This window comes from Coccinella septempunctata, chromosome 4, assembly GCF_907165205.1.
Source record: "Coccinella septempunctata chromosome 4, icCocSept1.1, whole genome shotgun sequence".
NCBI lineage: Eukaryota > Metazoa > Arthropoda > Insecta > Coleoptera > Coccinellidae > Coccinella > Coccinella septempunctata.
This window is the reverse complement of record NC_058192.1, coordinates 10,867,620-10,881,552: the sequence shown is the minus strand read 5'-3', so window position 1 is coordinate 10,881,552 and position 13,933 is coordinate 10,867,620. Positions and strand designations below refer to the sequence as shown.

General features: G+C 35.7%; 2 protein-coding genes across 2 annotated transcripts in view; one reads left to right on the top strand and one right to left on the bottom strand.

The window, feature by feature from the left end:
- Nucleotides 1-1,455: 1,455 nt before the first annotated feature.
- Nucleotides 1,456-3,081, bottom strand: LOC123312083 (Krueppel-like factor 10). The gene is made up of 2 exons (XM_044896301.1): nt 2,867-3,081; nt 1,456-2,755 (listed from the first exon to the last, which is right to left on the bottom strand). Exons 1-2 carry the CDS (start codon nt 2,933-2,935, stop codon nt 1,655-1,657), a joined length of 1,170 nt encoding a protein of 389 aa, XP_044752236.1. The 5' UTR covers nt 2,936-3,081; the 3' UTR covers nt 1,456-1,654.
- A 7,537-nt stretch (nt 3,082-10,618) lies between these two features.
- The window catches only part of LOC123310956 (zinc finger protein ush), a 171,994-nt gene continuing 168,679 nt past the window's right edge, over nt 10,619-13,933 (top strand). Inside the window, exon 1 of the mRNA XM_044894682.1 lies at nt 10,619-11,022. Within this exon, the coding sequence (XP_044750617.1) occupies nt 10,983-11,022 (40 nt within the window). The 5' untranslated portion in view covers nt 10,619-10,982. The remainder of the gene's footprint in view (nt 11,023-13,933) is intronic.

Below are 13,933 nucleotides of genomic sequence, written 5' to 3'. Positions count from 1 at the left end.
TTTTGCTGTTCGAATTTTTAGATATTATCGTCATTGTTTTCGAAAACACTTTTTTGTCTCCCTAAGTGGTGCGCAGACGAAAATGCGTGCGCCTATAATATATATATGCATCAGTTTCGCCGCGTATTGAAAGCATTTCATTGGTTTATAGAAATCCACCGCAAGTTTCTTCTAGTTTTTTCCGTCGCTAGAGATGAATTAATGAATTTTATAGCTTCATAAATCGTCTACTTTTGATGAAAAAAATATTAAAGACAACAAGAGAAGTGAAGAAAACACTGTATCAACCAAATTTTGAGCGAGATTTCTGAAACTGAATATATATTGTTGGCCAGTCAGCTAATTTTCTAGTAATCGAAATTTAAATTCCGTACACTTTAGAAATTAGGGCTTGGGTTCGAAACTCGTTGTGACCATAAAACTTTTTGTGTTCTTTGGAGTTATCATCTTCTGTTAATCACGGTAATTCACGAGGTCGTTTTGAACTTTTCAATTTTCTCATTGGCTCTGAGGCTGCAGACTATATCATCAGCTATAAAATATAGCTCAAAAGCACCTTTGTAAAGTGAAATAACGAAATATTTTATAAAATCTACCCATTTATAGATTAATTTGTGAATGATAGAACAATTATTTTTCTAACAGTTTATGAAGTATCATTTTCCCACACTAGTGCGGCAAAGTGACATTTTAGTAACTGAAATGAGTGCAGGAGAATGGCTAAGAACGCACGGGAGAAGAAAAAAAATATTTTCCAAGCGAAATCAGTTAGATAACTCCCCCAACTCATTGAAGAAATATTCATAGATTCCTTATCCCCAGGATATATCCATGGAAATACCGGTGTTTCCTAGTTGGTTCTAAATGCTATCATACTCATAGTTAATTACGAAAATACCTTCAAACATGGAATAAAGAGAACGATAACACAATTGTTCATGCTATTTGAACGTGATAGAAACGCATATTCATTACAGAGATTATTTCCTTCCATGTGCTATAAATAAACAATGGATTACCGAAGTAGAGAAATGACGATGAACGTAATGAATTATTGTGCGATTCTTTCGTAAAAGTACAAAATGAGCTATTTATAGGTGCCTAGTTTCGTTATGGGTATGACTGCATTTTAAAAGTTTCCTACAGAAAATTTTCCGAAGATAGGAGCAACAGTTTTTCTGTCAACATAGATACCTACTTAGGTAGGGTCTTGGCAGGGGAGTCTATACCTACTGCCTATGTATAGTTTGAATGACTAGAAAAAAAAATCCAAAATTTGAGCGTCAATTCGATTTCTTCTGGAAAAAGTAATTGATGGACAATTTATCCTAATTTACGTTCCATTCTTGTGAAAAATGAACGAACTGTAGTGTTCTTCATTCTATTATATTTTGAGCTTTATCCAGAGCTCAAGTAAAAAAAATGATATTTTTCTGGTGGAAATAATACAAGAACTAGGTATAAAAATATTTTTATTCAAACATTAATAATACTGTCACATCTAGTCTCGATAAACTAGATATGCAGATAATACGATTTCAAAAATCTAAATAAATAAAACTTAATCGATAATCACAGATAAGAGTTGGATGAGAATGGGAATGTACAATGCTTTCAGTCTGGATAAAAATAGTTTGACCAAATCTGAACATGATCAACACACCATTGACGATTGGGGAGGTTTTAAAGAGGGTAAAATCCTCAATCTTTGGGTAGTACTAGGTCTCTCCTTGGCGTGCCTCTTCACATGCTTGGCCAAATGATCAGACCTCATGAACTTTCTTTGGCAGACGGTACATTCGAATTTCTTCTCTCCAGTATGCGTCCGCTTGTGTCTCGATAATTCGTCGGACCTCGAGAACTTCCTGCCGCAATCCTTCCACTGGCAGATGAATGGTTTTTCCCCGGTATGCGTCCTGTTGTGAGCCTTCAGATGCGAAGATTTGAAATAGTTCTTGCCGCAGCCCTCGTAACTGCATTCGTACACTCTGCGCCGTTCTGGGGGAGCTTGGGCAGGAGCAGGCGCAGCGATAACAACTATTTGAGCAGGAATTACAGTACCATCTGCCGATAGAAACAAAGCGCGAGACTGATGCGTGGGTTTCACCAGCTTTGGGGCTATTGGTTGGAGGAGATTCGTTTTGGTATGGTTCAATGGTGATAACAGCTGGGGAGTCTTGAAAACTACGGGGACTGTAGCTATGCTTGGCTGTATTGAAGGCACTTCGCAGGTGTTGAGTGGTGTGGGAGAAAGAGGCGTTTTGAATGTTGTACAGGGTTGTTGTGGCACCACTGGAGGAGGTTCACAGACATTCTGACAAGGTTGTGTTGAACTGTCCTGTACAGTTGCCTCTTCTCTTTCCTTGTCCTTGGTATTTATTAAAATTCTTTCTCTCCTAGTTCCCATTTTGTATTTCAGCAGTTTCAATATGTTTTTCTCCTCCTGTGGTGCTTCTAAGGGTAATGATGTGGACGAGCAGGAACCATCTTTGTTCGCCTTCATTATTACCGATGTAGTTCTGTTCGATGAAGGATTTTCAGATACTTGAAGTATTGGTTCCGGTGGTGGAGTGAAACTTTCCAATAGTCTTCTCTCCAGCTCGTTCTGCTGCCTCCTGCAGATGCGTTTCTTAAGAGGGTAATCATGCTCGTCGTTTTCAGAGTCTGAGTTTTGAGGGGTCAGGATATTTCTTAAAGGTGAAGCTGGGTTTGGTGGGATGCTGAATGAACCTTGCACAGATTCATCATCAGATACCTAGAAAAAAGAAACAATGTTTAAATGATGAGAAAAAAAATTATCCATGGGCAGAATTAAAAGGGTCATGAAAATGACTGGTTTCTAGAATTTTTTTTTTTTTGAACTTACATTAGAATCTTTATTTTGTGGGCTGCTTGGAGGAGAAATTAAAGCCTTCCAGGGTTCCTTGAAAAACATCTTGATACAATTCACTAGTCTAAGTTTCTTTGAAAAATAAATTCACCAGGCAGATATTGCACCAGCGACGAAAGACTAAACACTGAAGATTTTATTATGAACTGAGTCAGTAATGTTGTTGTGCTAGCACAGCTCTGGGGTGTGTTTGCTGCTGCAGGAGGCAAACCAGCCAATAACGATTGGGGGATCGCCTCCTCTGGCCAATCAGCGTCGAGTGATCACACACAGACAGCGTGATACTCTGCGTGATGTTCACGTGAACACCGGCTGATATCAGACACTACAACCGTGATTGTGACGTCACGAAGCGTGCTCTGTTATTTTACGTCATCAGGCCGGGCCCGCTTTGGACTCCTGCATGCGTTCGCGTTCTGCGGCGTTGCCTTTCCGGCAAGGTTTTCTGGGAATCATCGACTTGAGTTGTGCGGTACTGATGACGGCAAATAAGTCAGAAACCGGTCTGCCTGCCGGTTCGAGCTCTGTGTGCCGTTGAGCTGAAAAATAGGTGAGAAAATGGAAAATCAAAATCTATTTGACATAATTTGCATTTGTTTTAGTCTGAATTGTCAAGAATTTTGAAACAATTCTCCTCATCAACTATCATTAGTAGTAACACTGACATGGCACATACATGACAAAGGTGATGCAAAATAATATCACTCAGATGTGCGATATCTCAAAATTATGAATCGTCTTTGACATGTATGTGTCATATATGTCAGTGCTACGCTACTTTGGTGGGTGCTCTCACTAATAGACGACCTATTGTCATATAATGTCTTATATTCTCTTGGTCTTTTGTATTGTTTTGTCTCGATAATCTTCTGGCATAGTGTGAAGGTGTTATTTATTACTTATATCCAAATCTAATAGGGTTGTCATGAAGCTGTGAAAACTTATCGTCCATTTTGGGAGTCCATGTTTGTTTCCGTTAATTTCATTGAATATGTTCTAGCTTCAAACAATATTATTTCACATTCACAATATGAAATGAAAATACATAATAGTATTCCATAAGAGAAATATATCAGCATCAGTAACCTGTAGATGAAATAAGGCAGTTTGAAGATAATGTCAAGTAAATCCTTACATCCTGAATTTCGAATTTGAATGGCCTCTCAGCGTTCCTTGCAGTTTAAATCCCGATTTATGAATACATATATGTATTTCATTCGAATTGAAATGCCCAATCAACCCAATCCTTATCATCTTTGCATTTTCGAAGAAATATTTTTGGTCAAAGCGGCAACATCGCATCCGGGTGAAACTCTTTCATCTCCTCATGGCCCAATTACGTATTCCGGTATTCGAAACAGTGTCAAAGTACACATGGTCTAATTTTGTTTGTCGAGAAACGGACTTGGGAATTTATAAACTAATTGTGCCGGATCAATTGGTGCAATGAGGAAACGGTTCATTTAAAAAATCGCGTAGGTCATTTGAGTAGCAGGACCGGTGTGGGAATTGTTCAGCGCAATACGATGGATCTTGGGAAACACTAGTGTCATTCAATTTATTTGCCACAGGCCAAAGTAATCAAGGCAATAATTGCCGTCAATTGGCAGGTGGAGTTGAGGATTCCCCTGATTATTTAATCACAGCTGTAGTGATTAATATGAGATATTCTACGCTCGGATTATTAGAATCAATCTTCGAAAATAGTTCGACAGTTTATTTGGGATTTTCTGAAAACTTCTTCTCCCCATGTTTTTTCAACTGATAAAATGATAGATGAGATAATCAAAGCTTTCCCACATACAGGGTGTAGATGAAGAGTTTTGAAAAAAATTACCGAGTCTTTTCTATAATTTTTTTCGCACCCCTTGCTGAGATACAGTCCCATAAAGATAGCATCAAAAAAGCAATTTTTAATTTTTTTGTTAGAAACCCTTAATCTGTCGGAAATTTTATTTCTTGTCATCTTGTCTAAGAGTAAACTCAAAATTCGCTTTTCAGGTGCTTAAGGGAGCTGTAGCTAGGCAGAGGCTGCTCAGAAAAAATAATAGGTATGAAAGATCCAAGAAATTTTTTGACATTTTTTTCACATATTATTTTCATTCACACCTCTGTATAATAGTAATAATTTTATTAAATTAACTAAACAACATGCAGGAAGTCCAATTTTCTTTTTCAATTCCCTATCCAAAGTCAAAATAAATTATGTTTGTGATAATATTTTCTTATTAATTTGGATCGATGTATCTACCTAAGTTAAGTGAAAGTGTACAGTGTTTTTCACTTAAGCGGGTCACTGGATTTTGTGACTTGCATGGAATTGAAAAGTGTAGTATCAGTAGATACCTATAATAGATATGATCGTATTTTTTCGAGCTCTCGAAATATGCTATCGGAAAAAATTCAAAATCGACAAAATATGACTACGTTGTGTCGTTGTATATGGTTCAATACTTAATTGGACAATACTTCAAAAAATCGATTCATTGGACCGACAAATTGAAATGAACAAAAGTACATATTAGAAATTTTCTCCCTGACAATTTGAAAAACCAATCGAATTTGCATATTTTTTAAGAGCGGTATTTCTGAAATAACGTTCAATTCCTATGTTCGATTGTTCCATGAAAAATATTTTCATATTGATTTAATAAAAATCGATTGACTAAACTGAATGGCTTTTATGCATCAGGTAGTTAAAAATAGTAATGTAATTCATTTGGGACACACTGTATAAAGGCATAAATGCATCTACAGAAAATGTTTCGTCTATCTTTTATTTGTTGTAATCGGAGACTGGATAGTGTTTGCGTTTTATTTGGTGGAATAACTGTAGAAAAATACGAGAATCCGGTGTTATTGTGATACGCTAGGCAAACAAGATTCCAAATGACAATTTACATTTTCCCTGTTCGATATAAATTTGAATATCGCGAAGGTTTGTTTGAGTGTAAACACGTGTTGATGTCTAGAGCTACTGATCAAAGGTCTCTATTTATTTTTTACTGGCAGTTCGAAAACATGAATCTATCGAATATATTTGTAGGAGCAACGTTGGTCATTATGAACTACGTAGAACAAAAACAGTTATTTAAATCGCAGAAAAATGTCTTGATAAAATGAAACATACTTCTTATTTTCATTATTATTTTCAATATTCTGCTTGACACCAAAAAACGATTTTTTGTTAAATCAAACGAATACACATATTATATATAAAATACAAATGTGTAAAAATTATTCGATTTTAATAGATATATATGGTAGTAGGTAAAGTAGGTTCGAACAAAATGGCATTTTTGCATTTATTTTACGTTTCGAGGTAAACGAAGAAGGAATGAGACGAATTGTGGTGAAATGCATAAAATTGGGAAATAAGTATCTAATATAAAATATATTTCAACAAAATTAGAGTAGGATCTAAATGTAGACTGAATATCAACAAGTAGATAATAATGATGATAAATTTATAAAATGAATGAAAAATTTATTCAGACTCCTGTTTTCCAAACTTCTGAGGTAAAACGTATTATTTAATAAAATCTTGAGGCAAAAACATTTTTGGGACCGTGAATGTGAGGTCAAGTCTCAAGTTCGACGATAGCTTTCATTCTACAAACGGTGACAAAACCTTCATAAATATTCAGAAAAATTGATCGCCTTCGAAAAATTCTCTAGACCTTGCTCCTCCATTTTTCTTTCAATTCCGATTTGTGCTCTGCTCATGAATATACTGAATGAATCATTCCGCTTGTGCGTAATATTCGAACGGTCCGGTGAAAGGATTTGCCAGGAGAATTTCGCATTGTGAGCTAGTGGGACTTTGTACCCCCAAGTATAGACTGGCATTGAGCCATTGTTTATTCAGTCGAAATAGAAGTTTGACCTGCGTTTCCTCGATGCAAAAAAAATGGTCTATTCCGGTAAACCTTTGGACTTATGTGTTATTTCGAATATTATTCTGGAATACTTTTGATTCAGGTGTCGCATTAATGCTATTGTTTACTATATTTTTACTCCAAGCGGTGGAAAAACAAGTTCAAATGGAAATTGGTTGCAAGCTATGGAAATTCCCTAGAAGAACATATGAATTGTTTGGTTTTCCCTAGCTCGAACCTGGAGCAAGCGTTAGATCTTTAAACCTGCTTGGTGGAGATCTTGGTTGAATCTTTTTTCAACTGAAATATCGTAGATAAATCTCACGAACGTATATACTGAAATGAATTATAAACAGATAGGATTGTCGAGCAGAAACTTCGCAGTCTACGTGATTTAAAATTTTAAATTGTTGGTAAATGTAATATTTGACTCCTAATCTCCGTTTTCGTCCTGTTTTATCTGCGTTGGATTGGGTCAATGTATTTATATCATGCAAATCTGAAGTACCCATTTCATATCCATAGAGAAATCATATATTTCTATTAATAATATGTCTCGTTTGAATTCTAATTGTGATTAGCAGTAGGTATAGGAAGTAGAATATTAATCCTAAGCATATACTCAATATTATGTGTACTCTTATGTTACCAAGCAATGTGTGTCTGAAAATCATTAACTGTTACATTTCGATATAATTGATGTGGTCTAATTTCATTTGAATGTGCTAATTTCGAAAAACTTTGATGGAAATAGATATCAAGAAACGAGAAGAATTTCCACAGCTGCAGTTGAGATATCAATTATATATTAATAGCAAAGAATGCTGACAAGCAGCGAAAATGTTCACTTGATTGGGAAATTACAATGTTATCCTTCATAGTACAGACCGTTTTTGCAAAAAAAAAATTACCGCTATCGAATGGAATTAATTGGATGCTAAAAGTCCCGAATAAATTTTCGACTATTATAAATACTCATACCTGTATTTTGGATAGTCTCACTTCTCCGACTGAGGCGTTCCGAACATCACGGTTGCATATTGGCGAATGCGATAATCATGCCTGATATTATAATAGTTTAATCTTTCCATAAAATGTCCTGAACTCTTATTACATCTCGATTATGGAATGAATTCGAAAGGCCCCTGATCAGTTATATTGGGAGATTTTTCATTCGAAATAAAAATGCTTCAATTAGCGACACATTGGTTTATACTCAAGGGTTGAAGATATAAGTAAAGGAAATTCCGGGATTGCAGAACTGTTTCTTCGAATCGATCGAATCTCTAAGGGAATTATTATAGATTTTATGTGAAAAACAACTTCATCTTATCATTGAGGAATAAATACACAGAACTTTTCATGGAATTCGTTTTCGAGAAAAATTATCATTTTCATCTTCCTCTTAAATTCTTCATTTTCACTTTGCTGGCATTACTGGGAGTCATATGGTGAGTAATCATTCCATTTTTTACTTATCCGTTGCTTTATCCCTGATATAGGTATAAAAATGTCGAACAAAAATTACATTTTTATATATCCTTGCATATTTTCGTGACTTTTGACCCTTTGTATGTCTTCAATCAACTTTCCTTGTTAAATTCTGCAGTTTTTCTAAAAGTAGAGTATCGTTTAAGGACGATTTTGCCTGAGTTTATAAATAAACTTTCAATACTAAGACTATCAGCACTAGAATCGTGGTGAAAAGTAAACTTTACACCGGCAGTAGTTAATAGCTTTCGAACTACTTTTTTTTTATAGGATTTGAGGGCTAAATCATCGTATTTAGCTCTGAAAATCACTTATATTGGAAAACTGGGTAGGTGAAAGGTCATCTTCACATCGACATTTTGAAGGTCCACAAGATATGGTAGTAATATTGCTTTCGCTAACTAAACCGGCACCTTCGCCATTTTGCAACATAATAATATTCTACATGAAGATGAAGCAACATACTAACAGAACTTGAGCCTATTATTATTGATTGTATTGAATTGTTGTTCAAATATCACCGATTGTGAAACTCAACAAACTTCTAGCGATTGAATTTTTAAGCGAAATTTAAACTCTCCAAGCGTTTTGGAATACAAAGTTTTTGGATGTTATGGATTTTAAAAGATCCATTGACATATTGTATTTTATTTGTCGAAATGAGAGCAAAATATAGGTTTTAGGGAATCATTTTGAAGGATCTCTAATTTCACAGTGGTCCAAGTTAGTACTTGCTTCATATTTTTGTTCCAAAAATTTTGTCGAGCTGTTTTGTTTCTGTACGTACCATGAACGAATTTTTTGGGTAATTTTTCGTTGTTTTTGTTCGTTTTTTAAACTACTTGTTTCTAGGAACTAGAGCGTTATCGTTTTGATGAAGAATTCGTAGTCAAAATTAATTAAAGAAAAAGAGCTGAATTTTCAGGTTAAATTGAGGATCCGAATGTGTCGGTTAAATTAATAGGCAGAATCTATTCCTTGGTTTCGGAGCACTTTGAATATTTATCTTACTTTATTGGAATAAGGCATAAGAAACGACCAGTAAGTCTCATTTTCTTTAAATGTTTATTGAACAGGGGGCCAGTCTTTGCACCAATCACCAGACTCAGCTGTTTTCTCTCAAGGGCCAGTAGATTTTCGACCACAGGAGGCAAACCTCATACATCCTCTTTTTCACTCTATCAACTAATCTTTCCAATCCACTGATGAATATACAGGGTGGGCAAAATTTGTTATTTACTGAGGGAAACTCGAGAATTATGGCAGCTGGAAGAATACGGATTACACATTTCCGAGCTCTTTTTCAGAGAAACAAAGAATGGTGAAAACCGTTTTTGAGTTATTAGCAAAAAATGAAATTTTGACGATTTCGGAAAGTTCTCATAACTTTTTTGTCTGTGAAGTTACAAATTTGAAACTTGAACATTCTACTGGCCCTTTTTTACGTAGAATCCACTGACGAGCACCAAATATCTTTTCATTTCGGAACATTAGGCGAACTTTCGTTTGTTTAAATGCAAACTTTCAATGAATTTTTTATTTTTGAATTGAAAAAAAAAGGTTCCGTCAGTAGAATCTACGTAAAAAATTGACTAAGAAGGTTCAAGTTTTAGATCTGTAACTTTAAACACAAAAAAGTTATGAGAACTCTTCGAAATCGTCAAAATTTTTTGTTTATAACTAAAAATCTAGAAATGATAAGCCGGTCCTGTTTTCAGTTTTGGATTAGTCATGAGCTAGAGAATGTGTCATCCGTTTTCTTCTAGCTGCTATAGTTCTCGAGATGTTTCTAAATTGATCCCAAAATTGAGCCGAAATTAAAGGAGTTTTGAACAAGGTACAACAGACGTTTGAGGTTTTAAAGAAATAATCGATTTTTTTTCTGCGGAAAAAGAATATTCAGAAGTAAGATATATGAAATACCCCCCTTAATTTTGGATGAAAAAATAAAAAAAAAAATTCGCATCAATTTGGAGACCTTTTTTGTGCGGGGCATTTAGATCAACCCCAGCATTTCTTCATGAATCCTGCAATAAGATAGTACTTCGCATTGATCAGTTTTGCCACCTTACTCCAACCAAATTGCAATCGTCATCAACAACACCTCACACATCCCTCTCTCCATAAGCCGCATAGCTTCTCGCATTCACGCACGGCAATCATCCCAATTTGTCGGCTATGAATCATCCATATTAACGATCATCAACGCCCGACTGTCATCGCCAACTCCGGCACCCAACCGACGAGCGCAAATTGGCGGATGCCTTGCTCTCGGTGCTCCATCAACAAATAGGAGAAGTTGAAAGGTTAATAACAAATCGGGAGAACAAGCAAGAAACTTGTATTGCGAGCGTGCGCGTCGAAGTTACATTCAACAATCGGCGAGTTGCCTCTTGCCTTGCCTTCGGCCAACGCTTTTGCCGGCCTCTCTCAGTCCGCTTCATCCGTTGAGCAGTGAGCTCCTCGTTCCGTAACCAAGCTGCGAAGGCCGCACACGTGAAACGTCAAAACATAACCTACCACCATGCCCCTTTCTGTTGCTTTTTGTTGATGACTTTTGGTCGTGACTGTTTTGTTCTGTTTCCTCTATGTTGGTGTCGATGTGCCATTTTGTGTTCTGTGTCCAGTTTTGCGATCACTATGATCGCCGTGTTTTGTGACTGTTGTCCGTAGATTTTTGTGGTTTTGGAGCTACGATCATCTTCAGGGTCATTCTGGCGACGATGTCCAGACGCAAGCAAAGTAACCCTAAGCCTCTGAAAAGTATGTGTACTTCATTTATACCTCTGGACAAGGGAAAAACTTTTTTCCTTCATGACCAATTTTCCAGTTCTAGAAAGTAATTTTTCCGGCCCTGGTCATTGCATTTCCATCAAGTTATCCAAATATCTTCTAGTTGGAAGATGTTGAAGAAGACAAGGTTCTGGGAAGATGAATGTTGATAAAACATATGCGCTTTGATGGCTTTCTTCAACCAGAAGATTCTGGCTTCTTCATTTGAACTTGAAGATACCCTCATTTTCCCGCACTAGATCGGGAAATTGGTTGTTTTTCCTGATAAGTGCTTTTAATATTGAATTGAGCGAAGGAAGATTGAAAACAAAGCTTAAAAATAATATCCCCAACTCACACTCAAAGCTTTTCCGCACGCGCCTATAGCTTGAACTCCGCCTCGCGTCAGTCGCGTGCGGAAAAGTACCAGTTTCCGCTCTTGAAATCACTATTTTTCCTAGCAAGTGCGGAAAGTGATACTTTCTAGTACGCGACAACCTTTGACCAAAAGACGCGCGTCGAAAACTGGAAGAAAATCTCTTTCTCGCACTAGTGCGGGAAAGTGACATTTTCGAAATCGAAATGAGTGCGGGAAATTAGGTTGAAACACTTTTCCCGCACGTATCTCAATTCGCAAAGAGGTTAGGGAAAAACGCCTGCTATATCTTTCCCGCACGCATTTGCCAAAAATTGTTCCTAACCCTTGCGGAAAGTGTCTTGCCCTTACTCAACGGCAGTTTCGCGCCTTCAAATACCACTTTCCGCACTTGTTAGGGAAAGAACGATCTCAGAATGCATTTCTAGATCCAGGCGAGTTTCACAAAATTTTATCCTTCGGTCAAGCTTTGCCGGACCAGGAATCTGTCTACTTTAAGATACCTTGAAAGAAATATGTTACTGTTTCCACATAACTAAAGAAAATTAAGTGTTTTGCATCATTCGGTTGACTCGAGAACGCCATAAATTGATTTATAAATCAAAAAAGTTGCTGTGAATGTTGATATGCTGACCAAATCTTTTCCAATGAAGGTTAACGGCTTGTTTCATGTAATGCTTCTTACTCGATCTACTAGGTACTTTTTGACTAATACTGAGTTGCAGATTTATAAAATTGGTATCCATTTCTATTGGTTCAATTTGGGCATTTGATCCATTAATTTTCATTCCAAAATATCGTTATTTGAAAGGTCAATCGTGGAACAGATGTTGGACGAAGAAACTAATTTTTTTGATAGCCCATTTATTTTTTGTACATTCCTTCATGGTCATAGTTTTTTAGGAGAATTTTCATTTCATTTCAACAAAAAATAATATAATAATAATAATAAAAGGAATATATTTATGTAAGCACGGTAAACAGTTGGCAGAAGCTTAACCCTTCAAGATTGTATCACAGGAATTTGCATATGGATCGATGTTATCTGGGAAACACATAAAATTTCATATCTGCCGATGCATCTAGAGTTTTTATTGAGGGTATTCGGAAATTTTTCTGTTATGAGTTACCAAGCGCATCTATATTTTAGTTTAATTAATTTGACTATCAAAAATTAATTCAGTGGATCTAATAGTCTTTCAGTTCAATGAATTTTGGAAGATGTTTATTCATACAACCTCAATTTCCGCGACTGAAAAATTAATTCAACTTTTGGATTATTTCACAATTTAATGCGTGGACACAAAATTTTAACTGCCCCTCTCGCAGTTTCTACATTAGATTTTACTCATCTGTGATATCAACTTCAATCATTTTGTGATGAATTATTTATGTTTGATTTGTGTGCTTCTTCATTTTTCAATTATCTGCCATTTTGGCAGCACACATGAAGCTTGCAGTTACAGTCAAAGCCAATTATGGATATACTGAAGAAATAATTCTCTTAGGGTAGAAAAAGTAGTGTTTTCCCAACAAATATCAATTGAGGATACCCTTGAATTCGTACCCAATGACCAAGCTTGAAATAAGATAAACTTTATTGAAAAAATAAAACTATAGAACGGATGTTCTTCTTTATCGTACGCGTCCATAGTTCAAAGGATTATGATAACTTTATTATATCGAATTCGACTAATTTCATCAATTGTTGAGCATTGTTCAAGGATATGCATGTATACTTACATGCAGTTGGTTCAATTCCAAATAAATAAAGTTATTAAGTCATTTTATGCGGCGTATATGTATGTATACCATTGACACAAGTTCAGTGTCGAAACAAAAAACTCTTTCATGATTTTATCTTATCGTTATCAAGGAAACCGTCATTTTCCCTGGTCCAACATTCCGATGAAAGACATTCGTTCTACTCTGAAGATACAGGCCTGATGCAAAATTCGTTTATTTGATCAGCCTCGATGTGCATACCCAGTGTGTACTTTCGATCGAAGAGACGATAGAGATCCTTTATCATGTTGGTTGATAAATATTGATCACAAATCAAGGGGAGACTTGTTTTGCTACTCGTCTGAGTCAACCTTATAACTAGATAATATATTTGAGAAAATTCATGCTTTTCAAATTTGTAAACTATGGGAAGCAAAGTGGTTGAAGTATTATTCTACTTGTTTCAAACCTCGTTTCAAACAATTATCGGTTTGATAATAGTTAATAGTAGTCGGAAATTCATCTCTGACATCCTCTAATTGCAAACATTCACACTGGATATAATTCATCAATTAACTATCATTTACTCCATCATTTAGGATGAATTTATGAAATTATTATTCTTGTTTCATTTACTGAAAATGTATTTTAATATAATACAAATGAATTCTTCCAATAAATAGCCGATCTAACACGCAAAAATCTTAATCTGACAGCTCTTAACGATAAATGATAAATAAGTGTAATGAAGTGCAACTTGCGATCTGTTGAAAAAGTTTCTTCCCCGGTTTCTTCTATGAT